Genomic DNA, 27,838 nt, shown 5'->3' with positions numbered 1-27,838 from the left:
ATTCGAAATGCATTATTATACTCCGGCAAGCTATTAGTGGAATGTAGTTGTCGGTACATATGTACACCGTTGGTACAGTATAGGTATAGCGATGCTGCGCGTGATCATGATTTCAACTTTGCACTTCTGCGCGTGAACAGAGCCGTCACCGGATAGTCAACAAAACTTTATAATTCGAATGCTACTCTTGCACCATTCCGATCTCTGTGTGTACATTTTTATCGAACAACGAAGTCGCTTTGGTTTTGTTTTTTTCATGCTCTTACAGAGATACTTGTGTTCATTAAAATCGTTAAGAAATGTGTCCAAAGTAAAAGACGACGTTGCCAGGTGTTACCAGGTGAATGTGACTATTAGGGCTGTACTACCTGGCACCCTTGCGAAAAAACATCTACAAGGAATTGTGTATGAAATAACGAAGAGAAGAATTCTTACAACCGATCGAAAGCTTATCGAAAAGTATTATTTTTTTATGAAAATTGTGCAAGTGTTTGAAAACGTTAACGATTTCAACGGAATATTAATAGAAAAGATTTTTGAAAAATATCTTCGTATATACGATAAATTTGAATTATTTTTAAAAATAATAGGCAAACGTATAATAAAAGTAAACGGTTTCTCAATTGTACGAACCACTCAGGTTGGGCAGTTTACATTTGTGAGGATTCACGTGTTTGCTTTTTCGAAGACGAAGATGGAAGAACGTACGGAGGCACGCCTGACAACCCGATAGAACCGGAGATCAACGGGAAATCTCAAAAATGCAGGCGACGATCTCGCTTAATCAAAAAAGTCAAATTATTAAGTGGAACCAAGGGTTTCGCAAACAAGAAGTCGAGAGTCAATAAAGTGACGCTTCTTTATCGAGGCACATAGCATCGACGCGTATTTTACTAAGAGCGAAAGGAATGCTACTTGTTAACAGGTGTATACATAATATACTTCTTTCTATACCCGAGCGTTTCTAGGAAAAAAATAAAGACTCTCGTTAGTGTTAAATAGGTGACAATGCAAATTTGAAGATGCGAGAGAACGCAGAGGAAAAGCGCGTAAACATAGGCGTGACTTCGGTAGCTGTCGCGTGAATTTCTACGAGTTCGACGATAAAATTTAAGACGTCCAAGACATCGAAACGAGGCAAGAGAAGCTCGGTGCGACGTACGGTGCGAGTGAACGCCGTCATCGCCAATAATTTCTCGGATAGTTCAAATATAAGAATGAAGGTACCGTGGATAAGTACATTGTCGGTATATCCGTCGGATGAGAGATCCGATTCGGAGAGAAACGCGAGGATACGAAAATTTCTCTTTACCACTGTCTGTATCGCATGGATCATGAGCAGCGCCTGCGCCACTGGTGAGTTTTCGCGCCTTTTAATGGTTGCTTCTTTTTTCGAATTTACCCAATTTTTACACCGTACTTTTCATTTCCCAAATATTACTTAATAACAAGCAAAGATACTAATATTTTCAACGGTATACGAAGCTTCAAATAACTATGATTCAAGATAATTCTAGTTTGAAATTTATTAAAAAATTATTAACCGAACTATCATTTAATCGAATATTGATAGGATGTCAGGTATCATTCAAATGGCATAATCAACTTCTTTATTCAGATAAACGTTCTTTCGAATTCGTTTTCCATTTTTACATCAATCATTGCTAGATATCCGGTATTCGGTAAAATCAGTCGATAGTAATTAGTATCGTTGCTGCGTGCCAACGGTATACGGCATGCTGCGTCATGTGAATGGCATGAGAGCAGGATATATAAGTACGTATACACACGCACGCGTGTGTGTATATGTCTCTCATACGTCAAAATGCTATAAAATGTTTTTGTATCTCTGATAAAGACGAGCCCTGTCTAAAAGATATACATATGTACAATGAAACGTAACTTTATATGTAACTATATATGTATACATATATGTGTTTACTTCTTGATCGGAGTTATATTAAATTCATATTAATTTAAAAGCTAGATGAAAAGAATTATCCAACTGCAAATTGTCTTTCTCTGGCCTCAAAGCTAACTTTACGTAAATGCGTTTCGTAGTTTCGGAAACAAAGGAAAAATACGTCGATTTCTTTTAGATTGGAAATCAACTCACTTAAAATTCCTTTTTCTTTAATATCGTGACATTTAACATTAATTATCTAGATTTTACCTGTTTGCACTTGGAACGGAGACTAGATAATTTACATGAGAATATAGCGTTTTCATCCTTATAATATCATAATTCATCAACATGGAAGCAAAAAATCTGAGAAAATCTCCTTCTAATATATGTCGAGTGTCATTACGTGGGAGTCATCCTAATTGAGATTTATTACCGATGTTAATCCGGCCAATTGTATGAACGAAGTTAAATCGTTGACCTCTTGTCTCGATTACAAAGGATACTAGAGCACGTGCCGATGGAAATTTAGCCTCGTGGCGAGAGAAATTCAGCAACCGACGAGATAATACATCTACGATTGGAGAGAACCACAGAAACAAGTGTGCGTTTGTTATTCTCGATTTGTCTCAATATTATCGTAGTAGTTATCGATGTTTCTCATGGATTTATGACCTAATTTCGATAAATCTCTTTTAATCATGCGGAGGGTCTGTTATCTTTTTCTTTTCATTATGCATTCTCCATATTTCATAATCCATGGAGAATAAAGTACAAGAAACCATAAACTTATTCAAATTTTGTGGTTCAATGTGAAAATTAGTGGAGCAAACTTTTTGACATATTCGTTACAATCGTTGTAAATATTAACTACTGAAATTAGTTAGTCACTCGTACAATATGGTGTCTAAAGTTGATAGTTTCGTGGTTTTGTTACTAGATTTGTTTAAGCGTTAAGTTTGAAGCAAAAGGCAAATAATACTGGAAGGAAAAGGGTTAACCCTTCATGTCGGACGCTTTTAAGGGTTATCTCTTTATCAGTAATGTTTTATCTTTTCCAACGTTTTATCTTTTCCAACGTTTATACGAGTAATAAACTAACAATGCTCGTCATTAAGAAGGAGTAATTGCTTGAGAATTCTTGCAACAGGCGATCTTGCATCAGAACATTGAGGTTTTGTTGTTTCTGATATTGTTCGTCAATATATTGGGACAGACCGTATGTGTATCATATAATACGTTGAAGTTTTGTGTATACGTAAATACATATGTGAATACAAAAAGTACAACGAGCGAATGCATGTTCGATAGGGTGCGATTACTTGCGTAAAATATAGAGATTTTTATCGATCATGTAATTTCAATGGTTTTAATCATAGATATTTGTTTTGTGATTTTTGCTATAATTTCTGATCGTTAAATGTATCGATCATGTTTAATGAGAGTTGTATTGCAGGAAGTAAAAAATTCCTATATTTTTCAGGTTGATGTACAATCTAATATTTTTCAGAGTATAAGAGAATGCGTTGGATAATAAAAGTAAATCGGTAAATATAACGTGAGTGCGTAAGCATCTGTTCACAATTTAATGATCGTGCAGTCGTAAAAAGAAAGCGAAAGGAAAAGTGAAGGAGTATCAATTTGCGTATTAGATTAGTAGATGGTTCATTTTCATTTTTTAAATAATCACTATTTTCTCGGTATGTGCTGCATAAGGAAATTGTTCAACGAAGGACAGTAATAATCATAAAATGGATGTTGTAATAGTTTAAAACCATTACTCATTTCATAACTTATTTAAGATAATAATAATAATAACAAATTTTTTACTCGATTTGTATTTGAATTTTCTGCGATTTGCATATCTCTATTAACATCTTACTAGAGTTAGTATTCTATTATTAAACAATGTTTACGAAGTACGATCCAGAATACTACTTAGATCAAAATACAAGTTAAGATTAATACTCTGTTTTGATCTAACATGGATAACACATAAGACTCATCACCGATTTTACTAAAATTTCGTAGGAATATAGTATTGGTATAGAAATAATAAATGCTATTTGGAGACGATTCAGTACTCTATGGTTGAAGAGAAATCAGTTTAAATTTTACCATACTGCTTTAGTATCTCGGCAATATATCATTCTCTAAGTATTAGTGTTATTCAGAAGAAAAAACATTAGAAAAACCTAAAAATAAATATTTCAAGGGATATTAATTTTAATAATACATTTGATAGATGATTTACTGCCGTGATACTAAAACATTGTGGTAAAATTCAAATAGCGATTTTTTTTTCAACAGTTGAGTAATGCATCATTTCTGAATAGCATTTGTTAATTCTATAGCAATACTATAAATCTTATAAAATTTCGACAAAATTGGTGACTGAGTCTTGCGTGTTGTCTATGTAAGTCTAGATTCAATATGACGTTCTGTGGCATCATCGAGCGAAGCCACAAGACGACGGCAGCATAGGAAAGTGGTAGATAGCTGGTAAAACGAGAAGAATGCTATAGAAAATGGTAGTGAAGGAGGAGGAAGAGAAGAAGAACGGAGGGCAGTATATGAAGAGGGGAACCTGCTTGCTCGAGGACCAGGCAAAGACCCTTGTCTTCTATTATGCCTTGGTTGAGCTGACGTCAGTGATAGATACCTTTCCTGGCATTATATACACCCATACTACCGGCATCTACCTTTTACACAGTGCAGCCTTACCCGAACCTCTTCGTACCTACGCCCTTTTTACGTGCGTCAGCCTGCAGATACATCATGGCGACCGCATCGACCTGGAAACACGAGAATTCTCTTCTGCTTCCTGTCAGACGAGATGCTACCGAGGATCGCCAATATAATGTTCAACTAGCGATTGTTTTCCTGTATGAAAAATAATTCGGTGTAGTTTTTCTTTACGGTACTGTAAATATCTTCTCCTAATTCCATCAACACTATACACCTTTCGTATCTTCTCACCAATTATCATCCATGATGCTACCATGAAAGTAACATACAAACAGTTATTTTTGTTTTATCATAATGATATATATCGCATGATATAGGTATAGTCGAAAGAAAGAAAAAAATCGAGTCAATTTTAAAATGCAATCTTATGATAAGCATGCGAGAGAGAGAGAGAGAGAGAGAGAGAGAGAGAGAGAGAGAGAGAGAGAGAGAGAGAGAGAGAGAGAGAGAGAGAGAGAGAGAAGCGTTGCAACGCTAATAATTCCGGCCTACTCGAAAAATATCATCGGTGCTGTCTCTCTTCTTTCTTTTTCTTTATCACTGTCTTATTCCTCTGTCTTTCATTCTTTTATCTTAAACGGTAGCAATCTTGTGCTGCTGCTCTTATAACTGAAGCCGAAATAGGTATGTACGTGTCTGAATGTTCCTACACAAGACCGGATGCTCTCACCCTCCGTACTTCTCCGATCTCTCTCATCCACGCCTTTTATTTCTCAACTTTACGCTCTTTGTTATCACCGTCTTCCTCTCTTCGTGACATTTAATAACATTGGCCGCATCCTTCCAATCTTTTTTTTATAATTCTGGTAGGACACGCACATCTTTGATATGCATTCAAGATAGATTTCAACATGACGTATGACCTACTTCAAGAGGATAGATCTGGAATGCAAAAATAACTTAAAAAAAAATCATAAAGATGCGCTTTTCAATTTTTGTTCGGAATTATAATCGTTTTTGTTTCAATAATTTTTGCCATTAACTGAGGAAATTAGTGAAATATCTATACAAATACATATATGTTTAAAAAAAATCGAAAGATCGACGTTTCCGTAAATTTTTCGGCACTATTGTTCATTAGTTCGAAGTTCATTGGTCAATGATTAGCCATAGTGGAACTTCACTTCAGCACGAATAAGTGCATAAGCGGATAAAAAAGACTTACTTTTAAGGGTATCGTATATCTTCTTGAACCATGGTTTGTTTCTGCGAAACTTAAAAACTTCTTTTTAGTCTTTGTCATTCCTTTTTTTCAGGATGAATATACGAAAAACTTGAAAGTTTAGGTCTTTCAATAGTCTCGTGAGAATCATATCGTTTTTATCATTGATTAATATGCTTATCGATAAGATAGATGAATAGAGCGATCCCGTAGAGTTTGATAGAGGCGGCATTTACCATAATTCCCATTATTATTCCCAATGGAGCTTCTCAGGCAGGAGTGGGGTAATGCCGGTTTTGAGTCTCATGGTAGCCAGTGCAGAGGCCACTGACCGCCCCCGGCAAGGCTTTCTCGTCTTCCACTTTTTGTCCTTTTTGGTTTTATTCTTCGTCTTCCTATAGAAGAGTATGCGTTTGTGTGCATGGATCTGTATGCATGCGTGCTTTTAGTAGACGCATCTAAGAGTCCAAGTAATGGTCTCCGAATGACGGACGAGCCCCAAGAATCATTCTATGGAACTATAAAGACGGCAATACTTTTTTTCATTTCGGAGAAGAATTAAAAACGATCGACGAGATAAAATGTACTCTCTCTCTTTCTCTCCCTCCTCCCCCTCTCTCCTCTCTCTCACTACTCACTCATTCACTCCCCTTCTTCTCTATAACGATACAGAAATAGCACATTGATCAAAACAATGATTTATTTTTAATTCGTTATCGTTTATAAATTCATTACGTATTAATTCTATAATGTAGCTTTATTTCTGTTGCCACGAGATAAAAGAAATTGTTGAATCTCGTAATTTCTGATGTACTATATTTTAAGACAGTGTATTATACTATATCATGTTCAAAAGAGGCTTTTATTTCATGTTAAAAGAGCTTTTAAAGTTCATTTATGTACTGTACTTGTGTGTATATATATATATATATATATATATATATATATAGTGTTCGCATGAGTTTCAATGAGGATCAATATTCTCATCTTTACATCGCTAATAAATTTTACTTTTTACATTTAGAATTTTATGAAATGTTTCTATACTCTTAAATATCAACGTCTGGAATATTTTTAACACAACTAAAACTCAATATAAAAGTGGTGAGTTTCTCGCAGTGTGACTCGTCTCAATGGAATCCTTTCAAGACCTGAGACTCTACGTGTTCTAATAGTTAAATAAATTGGATTATCAACTTGTATTGCTACGGTCTAAAATTGTTTAGGCCTAATGCAGATTCTTGTCGAACGAAGAGGCTGTCTCGAACGCCTTCAATTTACAACTAGGTATTCGACATTTTTGGTTTCTTTACAGTAAATTGCCTTTTGATACATTGCCAAAGTTGATTAGTCGCTTCTATATATATATATATGTATATATATTATAGATACGTTTAACACAATGAGGATTTGATAATGATATTCATTTATTTTTTCGTATGTTTTTATATCGTTGAATATTTTTTCCATTGAAGTGTCATTGTATGCAATTGTGTTTTTTATACGTGTTTCTTCATTTTTTGTTACTTCATGTTTGTGAAACATCATAACATAATGTACGTAGGTTTGTTAGGAAGCTAAAATGTCCTAAATAAAAAACGAAAGAACGAGTTTATTCTATGAATTTTTACTTGCTAAATAAGATTTGGATCTGCGTAATCATGAAATTACGACTATGAAATTCATGAGCGAATTGCAGTAAATGCATTTGGAGCTATTGTTTCAACGTTAACTCAAGACGCTAAATAATAGTCAGTTTTTTGTAATTGTTAAATGGCTTGAAACATTTTCATAGATTTCTGAGCTTTACGTTAATAGTTGAAAAGCAAAACGAATGTCATGGGATGTATAATGTGCAGCGAGTTATATATCATTAATAGATAATATCAATCAGAGTTTCTACAGGATGATTATTGTATTTTATTCGATTGGAATAAGTACACGATAAAACTAAAAGTATTGTTTTTAATAAAAAACCAAAACGAAGAAAAATTTCTTTGGTGGATCAAGAAGAGACCAATTTATATTGTATAACAAAGAAAATGTTCAGAACGATGACAAAAACCATATAAAAACATAAGCAACATTATTCTGCATTTTGCTTTTCTATTATTTTTTAAATTAATATTTTCCATTACATTAACATTAATTTAAATTACATAATAAAAAAGTTATTTTTCGAGAATATATTAATATAATTATTAAAAATGTAAAAAATCTTTTGTAGAAAATAAGTATAATTTTGTTTGAAGTATTACAATTATTCTTTAAAATTTTCTACATTTCTAAATGAAATTCAATTGTATTGCGTACTTCTCGTTACGGCAGTGATCATCTTCAATGCGTTACAGTAAAAAGTGAAAATATGTACTACCAGTGAATGGACTAACGCATCGACGGTCGGCCATTGCACAATTTACTCTCAAGGTCTCTATCAATAACGGAAATTCTCGGTTACCTGAGCGCGAACAGGAAAGGATAATAAAAACGGAATTTTCTGGGCCGTTTTATATAATTTGTACTATGTAATTACAATGTATGTAACTACATTATATATAATACGATTGTAACTTTTATAAAACAATCTTGTAAGATTTTTCAACTTTCTTACAAAGGGATATTCTTATAACGCTAATAATCATCGTTAAAACAAGAATAATTTATAACAGATATATTATCATGATGGTTACAAATTTTAAACGATAATGTAATTATAGGTTAAATTCTTCTATTTGTTTTGTGACTTGATTGAATAGATGCGATAAAGTTACAAGTGGTTTGTTAATAAGAATGATCGATTTTTAATAGAACAATTTGAGAAAAGAATCTTTTGAAAGAATGATCTTGCGATATATTGAAACGATCTGACTATCTCTTTGTATCGCAATTTGTATCTCCGATTTGTATCGCAAATACCATCGTAGATGATCTTAACATCAAGAAAATAAAATGTTTATTATAATCGCTATCCTTTTAGGGTACACGAGTACGACGTACTATGCCTGAGAGTTGGTTTGAATTGTGGAAGAGAAAGAGGGAAAAGTGGCAATGATGGTCGAGAAAGAGGGAAAGAAAGGGAAATAAGAGAGGGGAGTAGAGCTCAAGACACAGTCATGCCGTGAGCTAAGTTTACGAAGGTGATGTACAAAGAGTAGGTTAAAGAAAGAAAATAAGAAAAATGGAAGAAAATTTCTAGTTGCTCGATAGGTAGATTAAGGAAGAAACGATTAAGTCTTGGTTAGGAACGGAGAAAAGTGGGAGAAGTCCTGAGAAACTGGCGTATACTGCGACCTTAAGTTCTGTACGATCTAAAAGACACAACCCGACCCAACGTTAACAAGCCATCCTGTCTCTCGAATTTTTCTTTTTTGGCAGTCAGGCAGGCAAGATATTGCTCTAGTATCATCATTTTTCCGATTTGTATGATGTATTACGATAAAAATTAACACAAAAATGTTATTGTAAGTATTAAGTATCTGGATCGTAAAAAACAGAAAAGTCTTCAATATTTTGTACTATCTCACTGACACTTTCAGCAATCTATTGTCGCTTTAAAGAACTTCTTTGACGAGACAGAATTTGCTCAAGGTCGTAATATAACACGCTTTAATGCGAAACAATCTTTCGAGACAGACTGTAAGAGCACTTCGTTGTCCGCTTATAAGCTGGTCTCGTGGTATATATATATATATATATATATATATATATTTCCTTTTATGAGGTCTCTGACGTTTTCCTCAACAGCTTCTTTGTTGTACAATATAAATTGATCTTCTTTTGATCCAATAATGATATATTTTTTGTTCTGTTTTGGCTTTTTAATCGAAGTATAACTTACTTTCTTTACGAGACTTTTTACGTGCTTATTTCAGTAGGGTACAATAACCGTTCCGTAGAAACTCTGGTTAATATTATCGATTAATGACGTAAACTCGTTGGACGTCTCGTGATATTCGTTCTTGTTTTCAGTTATCAACGGAAAACTCTGAAATCTATAACAATGTTTTAAATAATTTGACAATTAAAAAAAATCATTATTATAGATATTTCGTATTGAAATATTATTTCATAGCAATTATTGCGAAATTGTTTTACGAATAATAATAATGTTATTTCGAAATAGTTATTTATCAAATAATATTCGAATATTTGTCTTTTACTTAAAAGTGAATACCCATTATAGAGTGTATTTGACTGGCTTAATATGCGGACGGATCCGTGACATCGATGTAAAAATAATAGTGTACAGCGTTTGCCTTAACTCGTAAAGGTTTCCCTCCAAAGGGCTGCTTACCCCATCGCCATGCTTACGAATTTACGTCCCATTTACATATCACGCTGCGGCACATGGACTGACAGCTGCCTCGTTTTTAGTCGATTGTTCATTGAACCTGAAGTGTCTACAAATGAAGGGAAGAGAGAAATAGAGAAAGGAAAAGAGAAGCGAGAGAAAGAGGAGATTCTTTTTATATCGTATTCTCTTTTTTCTTTTATTTATTTATTTTGTTTGTATTTGATCGGCTTCATTTTCTTCTTATATATGTGATAGATTCACGCATGCATAACAAAATCCACAAACTTAAGTACTAATGGTCTAACTGAACTTATCGGGTGAACATAGTTTGTTTCAAGTCAACTTTCTTAATGCCATTGATTACATTACATTATGAATTGTTTACGTGAATTCGTGCTTTCTTTGCTAAATTTTTAAAGGAACAGAAAATCTCGTAAATTGTTGACAGAATACCGTAAGAATTTCTGATTTATTTACAGCAATCATGCGATAGGAAAAAGAAGTGTGGAAAGATAACGATAGCTGCACAAAGATAAATAACATGATATGTGTATGCAAATTGTTTTCTAGCTGTAATGTAAATTCATAGATACATACGTACATTCGTTTCTCAAATGACTCTCATAAAAGGCGATTATTAAAATAGCTAAACTATTTCCAATAATTTTCTAAGCACTTTTGAGACAAGTGGTTTGATATTCGTGTTAAATACGCGTTAAAATGGATGAATTTCTTTTATATTTTTCAACTAAGGATTAACAGCGAGCGGTCATTTAAATCTGCCGCATTGTTATATTCTTACCGCATTGTTCACACTTAATAAAATACGAAGCGATTATCCTAACTAAATCCTAGTTTTTTTTTATGCTGGACCGGCAGTAAACCGTGCGACGACCGTGGGCAAACACGTGGCGCGTACTAATTCAAACGCGTTTCTCAGTACCATATGCATAGCTCTTTTTCTGACTGTATTGACGTATGTATATAAGTGCACTTCATTGCTGAGCGAGTCTATGGGCGATTATTTCAAAACAAACTCTCTAAAAAGAGGCTGACTTGACTTTTCTCCCCTTTCTATACTAGTATTCACCGCTGAGTCATCGATCTTTCGTCGCTCGCACTAGAAAAACTCTCGAATTCGGATTCTTCCCAATTTCTGTGTTCTAATTAATATTATTTCTTCACATTTCTTTCAACGATCCTTTTTACTCACCTTGGGAAAATAAGCAATTTAAAATTCACATCACAAGATGGTTGCCGTATATTGAGGAACTTTTTCCGTTCACTCAAAGATCTCTGCGATTCTCATCAAGTTGTGATCAAATTTCGAAATTTCATTATATTTCGCGAATAAAAACAGCTTGAAAGGATGTTAAATATACAAAAAAATAAAGATGTGTTGACTACAACGAACATAGTTTAGAAGATAGTTCCATTTTTTCGAGTTATTCGTATCAAGAATAATTTTTATTATTTCAAACAATTCGCATACGCTCGAATAAGAATAGGAAGAAGGCATACTAATAAATGACATAACACAATAAGACTGGCGACATTTCATACGTGACACCCATATGATTACGACTATCGCAAAACTGGTTTTAGAATGTAGTAAAACACTGGGCGATCTGGACTGGCATTGAACCTTAATGTAATGTACTTGAATGCGATTATAGCTGAGACGATGCTCAATCGCGAGCTTATATCGATACGAGTTTTACTCATACATGTAGTATGTATGCACTGTAGAAGAAGAAATATTGATGGCAGTTGAAACGCGTTACTAAGAAACATTTGGCTAGTTGCCAATAATAAAGCGAAACGAACGTTCATGGTCGGCATTGAAATCGAGAATATTTCTGAGAAGTCGAAATAGCTGTCGTAAAAATGATCGGGAAAAGAATTTGTGTTTGATGCAAGTAACTTATGATTGTCATATTCGTTAAAATAGTTCATATTTTTAAAAATTATTTATATCTTTTGGAATATTTATTTTTATATGTACTATTTGATATTTATATATAAAATTCTTTTATAAGATAATATTTATTCTTGTAAGTAATTGTTTGACTTAAAGAAAGTATTTCGAATTTTGTATTACATGCCCTAAATTCAAAATAACTCTCTTTGTTGTTAAGTTGCTAATAGCGTGATATTCAAATTGTGAAAATGATGAAAATTAAAAAAAGAAGATCGAATAAATGCGCCGTTGTTGCATTTGGCGGATACGATTGCGAATTTCACTTCGATTCGGGCGGCTTCGCGTGAGATATCTCGACCGATAATCGGTGGGGAGCCTCTGCAAAACGTTGCGCATTGCGTCTTATGGAACGCAGTCCCTGCTATAGCTTCCGCTGTTCGCTCGTGTGCATAGCTCTTTCCCTGCAGTCTGGGGTGATCAACCTCGGGCTTCCTATGCACTTTATTTTTCATAGAAAAAAATCAAATATCCTCATTTTAATTTTTCCTTGTTTTTATATTATATAAAAACAATAAGAAATTGGAATAAATTTTATTAGTTCTTTTTCTTGATAAATATATAAATTAAGCAGCGTCAATAATGCTAAAAAGTTCATGTTTCAGTTTTACGGAAAGAGATGATACTTTTAGTTACATCAACTTCTCATATCCTAATATTATCTCAGTATTTTATAAACTAAATGAAAGTTTTTTAAAAATGCTCTAGAGATAAACTACTCACCAATGGTAAAAATCCATCGTTGACACTCTAAACTTGCCCTCTTTAAATGCACTCATTCCACTTTAGTGTGACAGCTGGATCGCTTAAAATAGAGATTCAGTACTTCATCAGCATATATCTTGAGTTTAAGCATAGTGGAAACACTGGCTTCAAGTGTAAATTAATAATAAATGAAACAAATATATTGATTATTATTCGATATCTTTGAATTTTTTTTCCAGGGAATAATTATTTTAGTAAAATAATAAATATTTTAAATAATATTATAAATGTTAATTTTTATTGGTCTTTTAAATCAGTTAAATGCATTTTACAAGATATATAAAGATATTTTATCTAATTCTATGAAACGATAATGAACACGCTGAACTACCATTTTTCTGCTAATTCTATACATATTTAAATCAATATGATTTTACTCAATATATATTACTATATACTATACTATATTTTTAAGCTGATAAAATATTAATTTATATTCTCACTTCGCGTCATCTATATAGCGTAACAGCGTTCTGCTTTACTGATTATATGAACAGAAAAAAATAATAGCGATTGATGTTACGCAGAATATATGTGTTTACTATTGAAACCTAACAATTATTTATATAACATAATATTTACATAACAATCCATAAAGAAGTTTGGTGTCCAAAATTTGATTTTTTGTTACATTATTACTGCTAAGGATTAAAAACAAAAGAAAAGTGTGAATAGATAGATATTAAAGAGCCAAGTTACGTAGATGTAAACTGACACGTGATAACCCCAACTTTATTACGGTCTAATGACTTTAAAATAGAGTTGGATAGTAGAATTGGATAGATTATGTAAATTTATAAATTTACATAAACATATATTCATAATAATTATTAACATTGAATAATATATATTTCTATGTTTTATAATATTTAACATATTGTTTTGTAGAACCGCTTCAAGAGCCACGATTTACAACACAACCTTCCAGTAGTGGTAATATTCTTAGTGAACATCGTAAAAAATTTCTACAATGTCAAGCAAGAGGTGAATATAAAATTACTTCAAAATAATTTATTTTAATATCCTTATTATGTGTACAATATTGTAAAATTAAATTGTGTAAATATGTAAATTCAATAAATAACATTAATAAGTTATTGATAAAAGGTTATGTTCATCTAATTATGTTCATCTAATTATAATAATTTAATTTCCCTATGTAGGATACCCACAACCAAAGTATCAATGGTTTAAAAATGGTAAACCCCTTAGTAATGAGCTCACTTCAGAACCTTACTTTCGAATTGAAAGTACACATAGAGAAGATGCAGGGGTATATCATTGCGTTGCTACAAATAGTGTAGGATCTATATTTAGTGAACGAATTACATTCACAGTAGCATGTAAGTTTTTTTCATATCTTCCATGAAAAAAATGATAGTATTGGATAACCAATAACATATAAAATTTTATTATCACTTTTATATCCTTAGATATGGGTTTATTTGAAGATCTCACAAAGAGAATAGTAACTGTAGAATCAGGTAGTGCTGCCATTTTAGAGCTACCACCAATTGAAAGTCATCCAATACCTGATGTGACATGGTTTACTTCTGATGGATCATTATTATATGGCATAAAATATGCAACCACAGATCATAAACTACTTATTCTCAATGCTTCAGAAGAAGATCAAGGTTTATACAGGTTTGTAAACCTATAGTACAATTTTTTAAAGGCAAACTGCTATCTTTTACTATGTTCAATATTTTCTAGAGCCAAAGCTATTAACACGCAATTAGGAAAGGAAGAGAATAGTCCATTTTTCAAATTACAAGTTATAGGAGATCCCAACATTGAAGTAGCTCCTACCATTATAGTAAGACCACAAAATACTCAAATATTAAAGGATCAAGATGTTACATACATACATTGTATTGCAAATGCTAGGTATAATGAATCTATAAATTACAAGATGAGTCTATATGTTTTCTTATATAATATATATAAAATAAAACTTTATATTTTATATAGATCACTTCATGAATTAAGAACATTATGGACAAAAGATGGTATATCTATTGAGAATTCCAGAATATCATACAGTTTCAATGATTCATGGAATAGAACCTTAATATTAATTTCTGCCAACATAACTTATAATGGCATATATTCTTGTCATGTTGATTTAAGAAGTGGTGGTTATCCAACTGTAAATGCAAGTGCTAAAGTTATTGTATATGGTATGATTAATAAAAAATATTTTTTATATTTATCTAATATTAGTAATTTTGCATATGATTATCTATTATTATTGACTAAAAAAATATTTGTTATAGAAAAACCAACGTTTATAACAGAGTTAAAGAGGGAAACTTTGAGTGATTATGGTTCAACTGTTACATTATCTTGTGATGCTGTTGGTGTTCCACCTCCAAAAATAAGTTGGTTTTTTAATACTGAACCTATCAGTCATCTATTAGGGTCTAGGTAATATTCTAAACAACGTCAATATTACAAATTTAATGATTTTTATGATTAATATATATACTGGGTGTCCCGGGGTTTAACGACCAAACTACAGGAGCATATTCTACAAGTAGAAATAAGAGAAAAACGTTATTTGAAGTTTGATTAGGACTCTATATTATAAAGTTATAAACAAATGAAATTAAAATAGGTAACAGCATATTTTCCTAAATGAATTTTGTAATTGGTATATGAAAGCAATAGAAAAGAACAATTTTTTCTTACCAAGTATATGAAAAAATTGTTCCTTTCAAACCATTTAATATGAATTTCGATGGATAGGTATGCTTAGTGACCTGCTCATTGGTCCATTTTTTCTGCCTGAGAGATTGAAAATTCCTATCAAACGATTTACTAATTTTGATAAAAAACGTACCATTACAGTTTCGCTAAAATAGTTAGATACAGTTAGATGATTATCCACTTCACCATGCTAGACCAGTTAGAAATTGGTTGGATGAAAATTATAGTTACAGGTGGATTGATCGAAGGGGATCGGTTCTATAGGCTCTGAGATCAACAGATTTAATATTTCTTGATTTTTACCTATGCCGAACTTTAAAAGATAAGATTTATCGTACAGAAGTGATTTCACATGAAGAAATAATACAACGAATTAATAACTTTGTTACTGAAATGAAATAAAATTTTCAGAAAATTTGTGCTGTAATAAAGTTTGTATTCACATGCAAAGAAGATATTTTAAAGTGATAAGATAACGTTTGACTTTTCACATTCTGCGAAGGAAAATACACTTGTTACCTATTTCAATTTCATTTGTTTGTAACTTTCTAATAAAGCGTTTCTAATCGAACTTCAAATAATATTTTTTTCTTATTTTCATCTGTAGAATATGCTCCTGCAATTAGTCCTGTAAATACCCTATATATAAAAATTTTCTTTATATTAATGTAATAATAATATTTTTTAGGTATGAAATTGAAAAAGATGGATCTCTTATAATCAAAAAATTATCTATGGATGACTCTGGAATGTTTCAATGTCTTGCTTCAAATGATGCTGGGGAAGCATCTAGTTACACATGGTTGAAAGCTAAAAGTAAGCTATTTTGTAAGCTATTTCATAAGGAATTCGTTTTCTACATTTTATTATATCAACATATTATACATATAAATGATACTTTTTTTACGGAACAGAAGAATTGAGAAGCTATCTGAAAAACAGAGTTATTCGCTGGGCAGCTGGCTATAGTGTAGTCCGAGCTCGCCAGCCTGATCGCCGTTTTAAGTTCTCTCAATATTTAGCCAGTAAGAGACATGTATTTTCAGCACTAAAAATTTCTTTATATTTGTTTTTTAAGCACATATTGGAATCCATATTGTCAATTAATGGTCTTACTAGTTATTTTTATATATTATTAAAAAAGTTTTTTTATAATTGTTAAAAGGTACGAATTTTTTGTAGTCTTTAAAAGTATATTAAAATATCTAAATATTTAAAAAAGTTTGACTATGTTGCCTTGTTATATATATATTTTCATTCACGAGTGGTATAAGTTATTAATTATATGAATGGTCTAATAATTGATCATTCATTCTTCATATTTCTACTGCTTTTAAAAGTATTTAATCATATTTGATATTGCTTGCTGAATCTTATTTAATTAAAATCATGCATTTAAATCTTGGTAGTAGAAAAATATATTTTTTTGTATGTTTGCACATTCTTATTTCACTTCCTGATTATTAGAAGCACGTTTAATAGCACAGTTAGAATGTTTGTATGAAGTGCACGTTTTACCTTTAGCTTAGGTTTGAATTTCTTTAACTTACTTGCTTATTAAATAGTATATCGTTTCAGTTATAGATTTGAATAAAAGTTTAATCCTCAGATAAGATGATTTATGAGTTATATGTATAAATTATTATTAATAGTTGATGAGGTATGGATATAGAAAACCTTTTTTTATATTCTGTAGTTCAGAGGTATTTTTTGAACTATATGATATGATTTAAGATAAATAAAATAATTACATGAGTATTTTTATTTACAGCATCTGGGCCAATTATGGAAAATGGTCCACAAAATTTAACTGTGTTAGATGGAAAGGATGTAGTATTAACTTGCAATGCTATTGCAGCACCAATACCTAATTCTACATGGATTTATAATGGTAATTAAAATATAAAAAAATTAGATTATTAATATTTAAATCAATTTTATGCTCACTTTCTATATTGTATTTTTTAGATACAATGCCTGTTGAAATTGCTGGAAGAGTACAAGTTATAGAAAATGGCGATCTTTTAATTGCAGCTGTGAAACTAAATGATGCTGGTAAATACACTTGTATTCGTGCAAATGAAGCTGGTTCTGTTAATGGGTCAGCGTTTATCACTGTCCTCGGTAAATTTATAAACAATTATTTGAAATATCATAAGGCTTTTAAAAAATTATATATTATATAATTTTTTTGTGTTACAGTTCGAACACAAATTATTCAGCCTCCAGTTGATACTTCTGTTCTTCTTGGCCATACTGCTGAATTACAATGTAAAGTTTCAAATGATCCTAGTGTTTTATATGATATTGCATGGTTTCATAATGCACAGTAAGTATTTTTTATAATCATAAGAATGTAAATATTATAGTATTATATATAGTTTTATGTTGAAGGTATTACGTTTTCATGCATGATTATTAAAATTTTATTTTTATTTTAGAGTGATAAATACACAAGCTAGTCAAAGAATAAAAATGCGTAATGATGGCACATTAGAAATTATTGCCGTACGTGCTTCTGACGTAGGAGAATATACGTGTTCTGTCGTTTCTCCAGGCGGTAATGAAACACGTTCTGCACGACTTAGTGTAATAGAAATACCATTTGCTCCTATAAATGTTATGGCTGATCGAGTAGAGCGAATTTCACCTCGTACAATAAATGTTACTTGGGTGCCAGGATTCGATGGAAACAGTCCTATAAAGAAGTTTAAAGTGGAACGTCGTGAAGTTCCTGAATTAGGTAAGTTTTATACAATATAATAAAGAAGCAATTATAATATCAATACAAGATATTTAAACACATATTTCAGGACCTATACCTGACCCTTTATTAAATTGGTCTATTGAAAGAGACAATATATCAGCTCAAAATCGATGGATATTGTTAAATAATCTGAAAGCAGCTGCAGCATATCAATTTCGTGTGAGTGCAGAAAATAGTGTCGGTGAAGGACCTCCTTCGGATCCAAGCAATGTTGTTGTTCTTCCACAAGAACGTAAATATTATATATATATTATATTTTTTTATGGTTATATTATTAAAGTTTTATAATTATTATGTAATATGTATTTCACAGCTCCTTCTGGGTCACCAATAGGTTTTGTTGGATCTGCCAGATCATCGTCAGAAATAATCACACAATGGCAACCACCACTCGAAGAATTTCGTAATGGTCATATTTTAGGATATTTACTAAGATATAGACTATATAGATACAATGACAGCCCATGGACTGTTCAAAATATTACCAATGAAGCTCAAAGAAATTATTTAATAAGTGATTTAATAACATGGAAAGATTATATAGTGCAAATTGCAGCATATAATGACAAGGGTGTAGGTGTATTTACAGAAGAATTAAAGATAAAGACAAAAGAAGGAGGTAGAGTCAACTGATAGTTTTATTGTTGACTTATATAAGAAATATGTATAAATAATTTATATAGAATATATATTTCACTTTAGTACCTGAAGCTCCACCTACTAATATTAAGGCAAAAGCAATTAATTCTACTGCAGTAAAAGTTTGGTGGAAACCTCCAAATCCTCAAAAAATTAATGGAATAAATCAAGGTTATAAATTACAAGCTTGGACAGGAAATAGTTTATCAGAAGCGAATGAATACAAAGCAATGACTGTACCACCGAGTTTACTTGATCCTCTAGCTGAACAAAGTGCTATTTTTGTGGATTTAAAGAAATATACTTTGTATAATATAACTGTGCTATGTTTTACTGATCCTGGAGATGGTGAAAGAAGCATTCCTATTGAAGTTCGCACATGTGAAGATGGTATAAATTTTTTATTTACAACTTATTTTATGGTTTATGCAATATATTATACTTATAAATATTTTTAATGCTAAATTTTACTTGATGCATTGCTTGATTTATGTTGTTTTACTTTTTAAAGTACCTGAAGAAGTAGAAAATTTACAATTTGATGACATAAGTGATCGCGCTCTTACTGTAAAATGGAATCCTCCAAAAGAAATAAATGGAGTACTTATATGCTATCAATTAAAATATATGATTAAGGACTTACCAGAATCTCTCAAAACTGACAATTTCACAGCAGATATTCAATCAACAAAAGTGGAACATTTGCAAGTAATTATTTTTAGGAAATTATATTAGTACAATTTTGTTCATGTCATAAAATATTATATTTAATTCATTTTGCAGGCCTTGACTCATTACAAATTTGAAGTTATTGCTTGGACTTCAGTAGGACCTGGTAAATCTAAAGTTGCTATTATACAATCTGGTGTAGAACCTGTTTTACCTGAGCCACCAACTAAATTGGCATTATCTAATATTGATGCATTTTCTGTGGTATTACAATTTACTCCAGGTTTTGATGGAAACTCTTCTATAACAAAGTGGATAGTACAAGTTAGTTTTAAATGATTTTTGAATTATAATTATATTTGGAAGTATCAAAAGAAGAAATCGTTTTGATATTTGTTTAGGCGCAAACAGCACGAAATTCAACGTGGTACAACATTTATGAAGTTTCCGACCCTGATGCTAGTACAATTTCAGTTGGTAGTTTAATACCTTTTATGCAATATAAACTTCGTTTGATAGCTAATAATGTTGTTGGTCTTTCACGGCCATCAGAACCAACAAAAGTATTTCAAACTATTCAAGCACCACCTTCTCATCCTCCAAAGAATGTTACAGTTCGAGCAATGAGTGCTACAGAGTTGCGTGTTAGGTGGACTGTAAGTTTATGTAGTTCATTTATCAATAATAATATATTTCATAGTAATAATTTTATTAATGTAATATAATAATTTTAATGTACTTCTATATAGCCTTTACAGCAAGTTGAATGGTATGGAAATCCACGTGGCTATAATATTGCTTATATAGAACTCCGAACGAACATATCAAAAAATATTACTATAGAAGATCATACTGCAAATTCTTATATTCTAGAAAATATGAAAGGTTATGCGCTTTATGAAATAGTGATGCAAGCATTTAATGATGTTGGATCCTCTCCATTAAGTCCTAAAGCTATTGAAAGAACTCGTGAATCAGGTAACTTTGTAAACTTTATATTTATTATTCAAATCAATTTCAAGATTGTGTAGATTAATATTCAGAATATAAAAAAATTATAATATATAATTTTTTTATAGTTCCTTCTTCTGGACCAGTTAGTGTAGAAGCAAATGCTACTTCTTCTACAACTATACTCGTTAAATGGGGTGATGTACCCATTGAACATCAAAATGGATTAATAGAAGGTTTTAAAGTTTACTATGGAGCCAACTCTAGATCACCGTTTCAATATAAAAATATTCCAAGTAATACAACATTCACAACAACTTTAACAGAATTACGAAAATTTGTGCAATATCATGTGCAAGTATTAGCCTATACAAGATTAGGTGATGGTACTTTGAGTATGCCTCCGGTGCGAGTTCGAACTTTTGAAGATGGTATAAATTATTTTAAGATATATATCTTTTTTGCATGCAAAGTTCTTTCATTAAAATTTTATTTTAGCTCCTGGACCTCCGTCAAACGTATCTTTTCCTGATGTGAGTTTTAGTACAGCACGCATTATATGGGACACTCCAGATGATCCAAATGGAGAAATTCTTGCATATAAAGTCATGTTTCATCTTAATAACAGTCAAGATCATCAATTCTCAAAAGAATTTCCAGCTTCAGATAGAACTTTTAGGTAAAATTACTGGTGATGTAATATTAATATATATAAATATTATTTATGAATTTAAATATTTCGTTTTGTTTTTACAGAGCTACTAGTTTAGAATCAGAAAGATATTATATGTTTTCCGTCACAGCACAAACACGACTTGGATGGGGTAAAACAGCATATGTTCTTGTATTTACAACAAATAACAGAGAACGACCTCAACCTCCATCAGTGCCTCAAATAAGTAAATCACAAATACAAAGTCGTCAGATAACATTTAGTTGGACACCAGGTCGTGACGGTTTTGCTCCTTTAAGGTATATATTGATTTATATTTAAAGTATTAGATATAAAATTAAATAAAAAAATTGAAAATATCCATATCTGTAATAGATATTATACGGTGCAACAGTCGGAAAATTCTGGACCATTTCAAACGATTCCTGAAAGAGTGGATCCCTCCTTAACATCTTACACTGCAAATAATTTAAAACCGTTTACGTTATACCAATTTCGTATACAAGCGACTAACGATATAGGACCCTCAGATTGGAGTACAGAATCAATTCCAGTACAGACATTACCAGCAGGTGTATAAATTAATATAAATCATGAACATAAGTAAGCAGTATATACATTATACAATATAGTTAAGTATCATTTATAAAATTTTTATATAGCTCCTTCACGAGGTGTAACTGGATTAAAAGTTGTACCTATCACAACATCAAGTGTAGAAGTATATTGGAATACTATTGATGAGATATATTGGAGTGGTGATCACAAAACAGGTGGTTATCGTGTAGTTTACCAACCAGTATCAGATTTTCCAATAGCTCTTCAAGCAACTCCAAAAGAAGACATTTTAGGAATAAAGGTTTGTTTAACCTTCTTTGTTTCTTTAAAGATTTTTTTTTTGTAATAAAACAAATGCATTTTTTTAATCTATTATAGGAAACAAAAATGATATTAAGTGATTTGACAGAAGATAGATATTATGAAATTATAGTGCTACCATTTAATTCTGAGGGTGAAGGTCCGCCAAGTCCTCCAGTTACTGTATATGTAGGTGAAGCAGTACCCACCGGAGTGCCTCAACATGTTAAAGCTGAATCAATTTCTTCTACAGAAGTTTTATTACGTTGGAAACCTCCACAAGCAAATATGCAAAATGGAGATCTTCTTGGATACAAAGCAAGTTATTTCAGTTTTATCTATGTAACTATTTTATCTATTTTTATTAATTAATATTAAATTTTTTAATTTATTGCAAATAGATATTTTACCTGGTAACTGATTCGCCGCAAAAATTAGAAAAAAAACAAGAAGAAGAAATAGAAGTTGTACCGGCATCTTCTTTAACTTACAGCTTAGTTTTCCTTGATAAGTACACAGAATATCGTATACAAGTATTAGCATTTAATCCTGCTGGCGATGGTCCACGATCTCCAGCAACTACTGTGAGAACAAAACAAGTATGTAGTGGTAAACATTTATTTAACATAATTGATATATATTATATATAAAAATTTATGCAATTTCTAGGATATACCAGGACCACCTAACAACTTACGATTCTCTGAAATTACAATGACAAGTTTACGTGTATCGTGGGAATCTCCAAAAATGCGAAATGGTGAAATAATTGGTTATGTAGTAACTTATGAAACAGCAGAACAAAATGATCGTAGGTTTTTCTAGTTTTTTATATTACATTATGAATATATAAAATATTGATCTCTTTATATTAAATTATCGATATATTATTAAAGGTTTTAGTAAACAAGTCAAGCAAAAAATAACAGAAACTAGTTTACTCATTCAATCTTTAGAAGAAGAAGTTATGTATACTTTCATGGTTCGAGCACAAACTATTGATTTTGGACCCTCAATATGTGGTAATGTTACCACTGGACCACAAGATGGTTCTCCAATGGCACCTAGTAATCTTGCTGTTACTAAAACTGTTTCAAGTGTAGAATTGCAATGGGCAAATGGAGCTTCTGGAAAAGGACCTATTTTAGGATATTACATTGAAACGAGACGTAAAGGTAAAAGTAATCTTTCTTCCTTGTAATGCCTTACAATACCTTTTTATTTGAAAAAGAATAATAAAAAAAAATTGATAAATTATTTCTATATCTTCATTATAATTTAATAATTTATCAAATTCTGAGGAAGTACAGAATATTAATCCAACTTATACATTAATATTTTGTAATATATAATTATACATTATATTTTATAATATAATATTTTATAATATAAATATTTTATACGCTATTATATTTTTATTTATTTTTCATATATGTATTAACTCTGATCTTTTTGTAACAATACAGCAATGGAAGAGTGGCAGCAGTGTAAGTGTCACTGCACGTGTATTTGCTGAAGATGAATCATTATATTAGATTTTTTAAATAATAACATATACATTAGTAGAAAAAAATAGTTACTTTTTTTATAAATATATATGCTAGATTTGATGTGTACATACAAGTATATTTTTTTGTAAATATTTTGATTTAATTACTTTTTGATCTAAAAATATTTAGTACATACATATTTAACAAAATGCATGATCATGTTCCGGCGTGACATTGTTTAAAAATCTTATTAGACATTATTAAAACTATGCTTAGCAAGATTTAATTCTAAGTTGATCTTAATATTTCCCTTTTATTAGAATTAATATATATTCCATCCTTATACTATTCATATGTGATAACTATTGGTTTCAACTTTTTTATTAACTTAATAAATATTATACATTTTATATATTTAATGTTTAATTTATTTAATTAGTTTCATCTTTATTGAAATTTATTAAAATAACTATTAAAATAAATGTATTCTTTTGTTTATGCTATATAGATGATACACGTTGGCAAACAATAGTGCGCAGTAGTAATGGACCTTTGACAGAATACACAGTGTCTTATCAAAATTTACTTCCATCTACTTCATATCTGTTCAGAGTAATATCTTATAATCGATATGGCATTAGTTATCCAGTGTATTCTACGGAAACAGTATGTGATTTATTTATACTTTTTTAACATTATTAACTATATTGGCTTTGTTAATTAATATTTATTTTATTTATCATGTAGATTTTAACACCTTCAAAGTTATATTTGGAATATGCTTATTTACAACATAAACCATTCTACAGGCAAACCTGGTTTATGGTAACATTAGCTGCTACATCAATCATTATTATAATTATGGTTATAGCAGTTTTATGTGTAAAGAGTAAAAGTTATAAATATAAACGTAAGTTAATACTTATAAGTATTATTATAATTTTACCATGATGTTATAGCAACATAATGTTATATAATCTTTAGAAGAAGCGCAAAAAACTCTTGAAGAGTCTATGGCCATGGATACTGATGATAGACAAGAATCAGATTTGGAACTATATCGATCACGACAAGGAGCTGGTAGTGGGATAACTGCAGGAAATAATTGTGGAACCTTAAGCAAAAGAAATACATTAGCACGAAAATCTATGCATCCACCTCCTACTACAATGTTAGGTAAATCTCCCCCTAGACCTTCACCTGCTTCAGTTACTTATCATAGTGATGAAGAAAGTCTTAAAGGCTATGATGAAAATCCTGATGACAGTAGTGTCACAGAAAAACCTTCAGAAATCAGCTCTACAGATTCTCAGGTATTATTTGGTATTTAATAATCATTTATTAATCATTTTCAATTACATTTATTATTCATTTATAATTACATCATATACATGTTTCAGGGTTCTGAGAGTGAAAATGAAAGTGTACAATCAGATCCACATTCTTTCGTGAATCATTACGCAAATGTAAATGATTCATTAAGACAATCTTGGAAACGTCAGAAACCAGTAAGGAATTATTCTTCATATACTGATTCTGAACCCGAAGGTAGTGCAGTTGTTAGTTTAAATGGTGGACAAATCATTATGAATAATATGGCTCGATCAAGAGCTCCATTGCCTGGTTTTTCATCATTCGTATGATCAGAATGTAATAGTTAAAATTAAATAAGTATTAAATACGATTAAGGTATATCCTTAACATGACAATATCTAAAGCATGACTTTAAAAATGACTATATCTAAAACATGACTTTAAAAATGACTATATCTAAAACATAACTTTAGAACAATATCATTTTTCTATGTAGAGTTAAAGACTTATATGGAAACACGGGTTTACAAGTGTTTCACACATGCAAAAGTTGTAGAGTTTATAACTTCAACTTTAAAGCTTTTGACATCCTCGTATTGTGATATATTGATACACGCGCGCGCTCATATATGCACATTATTTATCATTTAAAGTAATATTGTTTTTCATATACAAATACAATATAATTTTCATTCGATAATATGTAGTATATCATACAGATTTGTGGTATACGTAATGAATGTGTATCTCGTTTTTATTTTATACTATCATTCCTTACTTATTTCAAAAATAATGAAAACATATGTAAAATAATTTTTAGTAATATTTCAAGATCTATATTTATAGACAAAAGGATATATGAAATGCAAGATAAAGAATAATGATGATATTTCAACATTGGTTGTGAATGATAAAATAGTATGAATTTTGTATTAACATCTGAAATGTTTAGTCTATTACATATTAGGAATGTTTTCCATTTCAATTTGTTCATAGATATAAATAAACGAAGTATCTACTCGGAAGTACATGCAATTTTATAATATCGTCCATCATATCATTTCTTACTATTTATATTAAATGTTATTTGCATCATATTTCAAAGTATGAATTTCTGACTACAAATATGATGTAGAAAGAATGTATCAATGACAGGGTAGCACTATTTCACCAAACTTAGTGTTATGACATTTTGTAAGAAAATACATATGCATGATGTTGAAAAACAAAAATAAAATTGAAATTCCAGGCGATAGTGAAGTATATGTATATATGCTAGTTTTCAAATCAGTACTATCAGTATAGTGAATTATAATTCTAATATTATTAGAATTAATATTGTAAAGAAAATAATATGATAAATACTTTTATGAAACAATTTTTTATATGGATTTTTAACATAAAATGCTATGTTGTTAGTAAACATATATATATATATATACATATATATATATATATATATATATATATATATATGTATATATATATATATATATATGATATAATATGTATAATATTTCACACAAGTAATATGATGATGTAAATACTTTTTTATTTCTTTCTACTATTTTTTCTTCAGTTAAAATATATTTTGTTTTTCCTTTTGTAGATCATCTGGGATTTTAACTTTTAATTAAGAATTTAATTATTATAAATAATGTTTTTAGGACAATGCACTGATAATTATCAGTTTTTAAGACTATTAATATTCAAAGTTATATATTATTGGTAAAATTATAAATTATTACAGAGAATATAAAATGCAGAAATGGAACATATAAAAACATATAAAATCTGCCTCATATTATCATACCAAGTATTTTAAAACTGTAAAATGCCATTTATGAGCAATAATGTTTAATATATGATTACTATCCATTAGAATATCTCTGATAAGCAATTCAGATTGATAAATCTAAAAACATAAATGCTACACATATATGAGATAGTGATATTGTATATATATATATATATTTTATTTGGAAAGGAAATTAATGTATTACATATAAAAATTAAGTTCTATGCTTTATGTTGATCTAAATAATCTGGATATTTTTACAATTAAAATAGCCTATATTTAAATTTATAAAGCATTATATAAGTAACTATTTATTTCAATTTTCCGTTTTATAAATAATAAAAAATAATTCGTTACTTATATTTATAGCAAGTGAAATCATTTCTTCTATACATTTTATAAATTCAGATTAATATGCAATTTTGTTTTTACTAATAAAACTAAAAATTCAATATAAATTGTTTAATATATAAGAAAAGTTAATAATTAAATTTTATAAAACGATGAATTGAAATACTTGGAAATATGTAAAAAACATTTTTTTTAATTAAATTATAAGAAAGAAATTTTTTTATTATAGCTTATATGTAGCTAATATAAGATCAACAGCCATTTTGTAATTATGCCATCATGTGTCCTATGTTATATAGAGTAAAAGAGGAATGGAAATAAGAAAGACAAATATAAACATTAAAATAAAATACATTATGGTAATATAAAACTGTTGCATTTAATAATGCATTAATAAAATCGTTAGTATATAGTTTTTAGAAAAAATTAAAAAATAATAAAAGTTTCAATAATATATAGTGCTCTGCTGGTCAGTAGATTGATTAATTAAATGTTTTTAAAGCAAGATTAGTACATATAGTACTTTTATATCTTGTAAAATTTATCATTTTGCATTCATTTATTCTGTTTATTAATATAATCGAAACAAAATGTTTATTTATGATAAAAATCAACAAATATTGTTTCGAATTTGTTTCATGTACATTGCTATATTATGATTATTGTGCCTATTAAGTATAGTGATTTGTCTGAAATGATAATGCATAAATGCATTAATAAGATTTTGGAAGATCTAGATAAAGCAGTATTATCTGTAATAATAATA

The 27,838-nt window shown here is 30.1% G+C and overlaps 1 protein-coding gene and 2 long non-coding RNA genes across 12 annotated transcripts; 2 read left to right on the top strand and 1 right to left on the bottom strand.

Annotated features, from left to right (window-relative positions):
• The first annotated feature begins 49 nt into the window (after positions 1-49).
• On the top strand, positions 50-26,324 carry sdk (sidekick cell adhesion molecule). Of its 7 annotated transcripts, none has more exons than XM_085663188.1 (35): positions 50-459; positions 689-1,356; positions 13,739-13,834; positions 14,014-14,193; positions 14,284-14,497; positions 14,567-14,740; positions 14,825-15,033; positions 15,130-15,280; positions 16,251-16,378; positions 16,477-16,587; positions 17,334-17,453; positions 17,531-17,686; positions 17,765-17,891; positions 18,004-18,305; positions 18,376-18,561; positions 18,643-18,948; positions 19,032-19,358; positions 19,480-19,676; positions 19,752-19,961; positions 20,039-20,293; positions 20,387-20,615; positions 20,717-21,019; positions 21,087-21,267; positions 21,345-21,560; positions 21,637-21,833; positions 21,924-22,120; positions 22,198-22,437; positions 22,521-22,718; positions 22,789-22,930; positions 23,016-23,294; positions 23,586-23,606; positions 24,118-24,275; positions 24,357-24,519; positions 24,594-24,922; positions 25,010-26,324. In XM_085663188.1, the coding sequence occupies exons 2-35, from the start codon at positions 1,218-1,220 to the stop codon at positions 25,250-25,252; spliced, it is 6,684 nt and encodes a 2,227-aa protein (XP_085519314.1). In that variant the 5' UTR covers positions 50-459; positions 689-1,217; the 3' UTR covers positions 25,253-26,324. The 7 variants fall into 7 exon arrangements, with proteins under 7 accessions (XP_085519314.1, XP_085519309.1, XP_035728773.1 ...); XM_085663183.1 differs by having other exon boundaries at positions 641-1,356; XM_035872880.2 differs by having other exon boundaries at positions 50-925; positions 993-1,356.
• LOC146873286 (uncharacterized) lies at positions 1,381-5,138 on the top strand. The gene is made up of 3 exons (XR_014983422.1): positions 1,381-3,215; positions 3,387-3,450; positions 4,325-5,138. It is a non-coding gene; the product is annotated as an uncharacterized LOC146873286 (long non-coding RNA).
• On the bottom strand, positions 6,814-13,740 carry LOC118444522 (uncharacterized). Of its 4 annotated transcripts, none has more exons than XR_014983421.1 (4): positions 12,809-13,019; positions 10,910-12,527; positions 10,108-10,213; positions 6,814-7,400 (listed from the first exon to the last, which is right to left on the bottom strand). It is a non-coding gene; the product is annotated as an uncharacterized LOC118444522 (long non-coding RNA). The 4 variants fall into 4 exon arrangements; XR_004839001.2 differs by lacking the exon at positions 6,814-7,400 and adding an exon at positions 9,596-9,805 and having other exon boundaries at positions 9,988-10,213; XR_004838999.2 differs by lacking the exons at positions 6,814-7,400; positions 10,108-10,213 and adding an exon at positions 13,294-13,740 and having other exon boundaries at positions 10,292-12,527; positions 12,809-12,890.
• Positions 26,325-27,838: the final 1,514 nt, after the last annotated feature.

The sequence above is a fragment of the Vespa mandarinia genome, chromosome 1, assembly GCF_050613455.1.
Source record: "Vespa mandarinia isolate Hongniang chromosome 1, ASM5061345v1, whole genome shotgun sequence".
Classification (NCBI taxonomy): domain Eukaryota; kingdom Metazoa; phylum Arthropoda; class Insecta; order Hymenoptera; family Vespidae; genus Vespa; species Vespa mandarinia.
This window is presented reverse-complemented; position numbering and strand designations above follow the sequence as displayed.

Coding starts and splice junctions, on each gene's coding strand:
- sdk (XM_085663188.1), top strand. CDS start 1,218: ATGAAGGTACCGTGGATAAGTACATTGTCGGTATATCCGTCGGATGAG. Junction 19,359..19,479: donor AGTTCGCACATGTGAAGATG/GTATAAATTTTT, acceptor TACTTTTTAAAG/TACCTGAAGAAGTAGAAAAT. Junction 21,268..21,344: donor GCTTCAGATAGAACTTTTAG/GTAAAATTACTG, acceptor TTGTTTTTACAG/AGCTACTAGTTTAGAATCAG.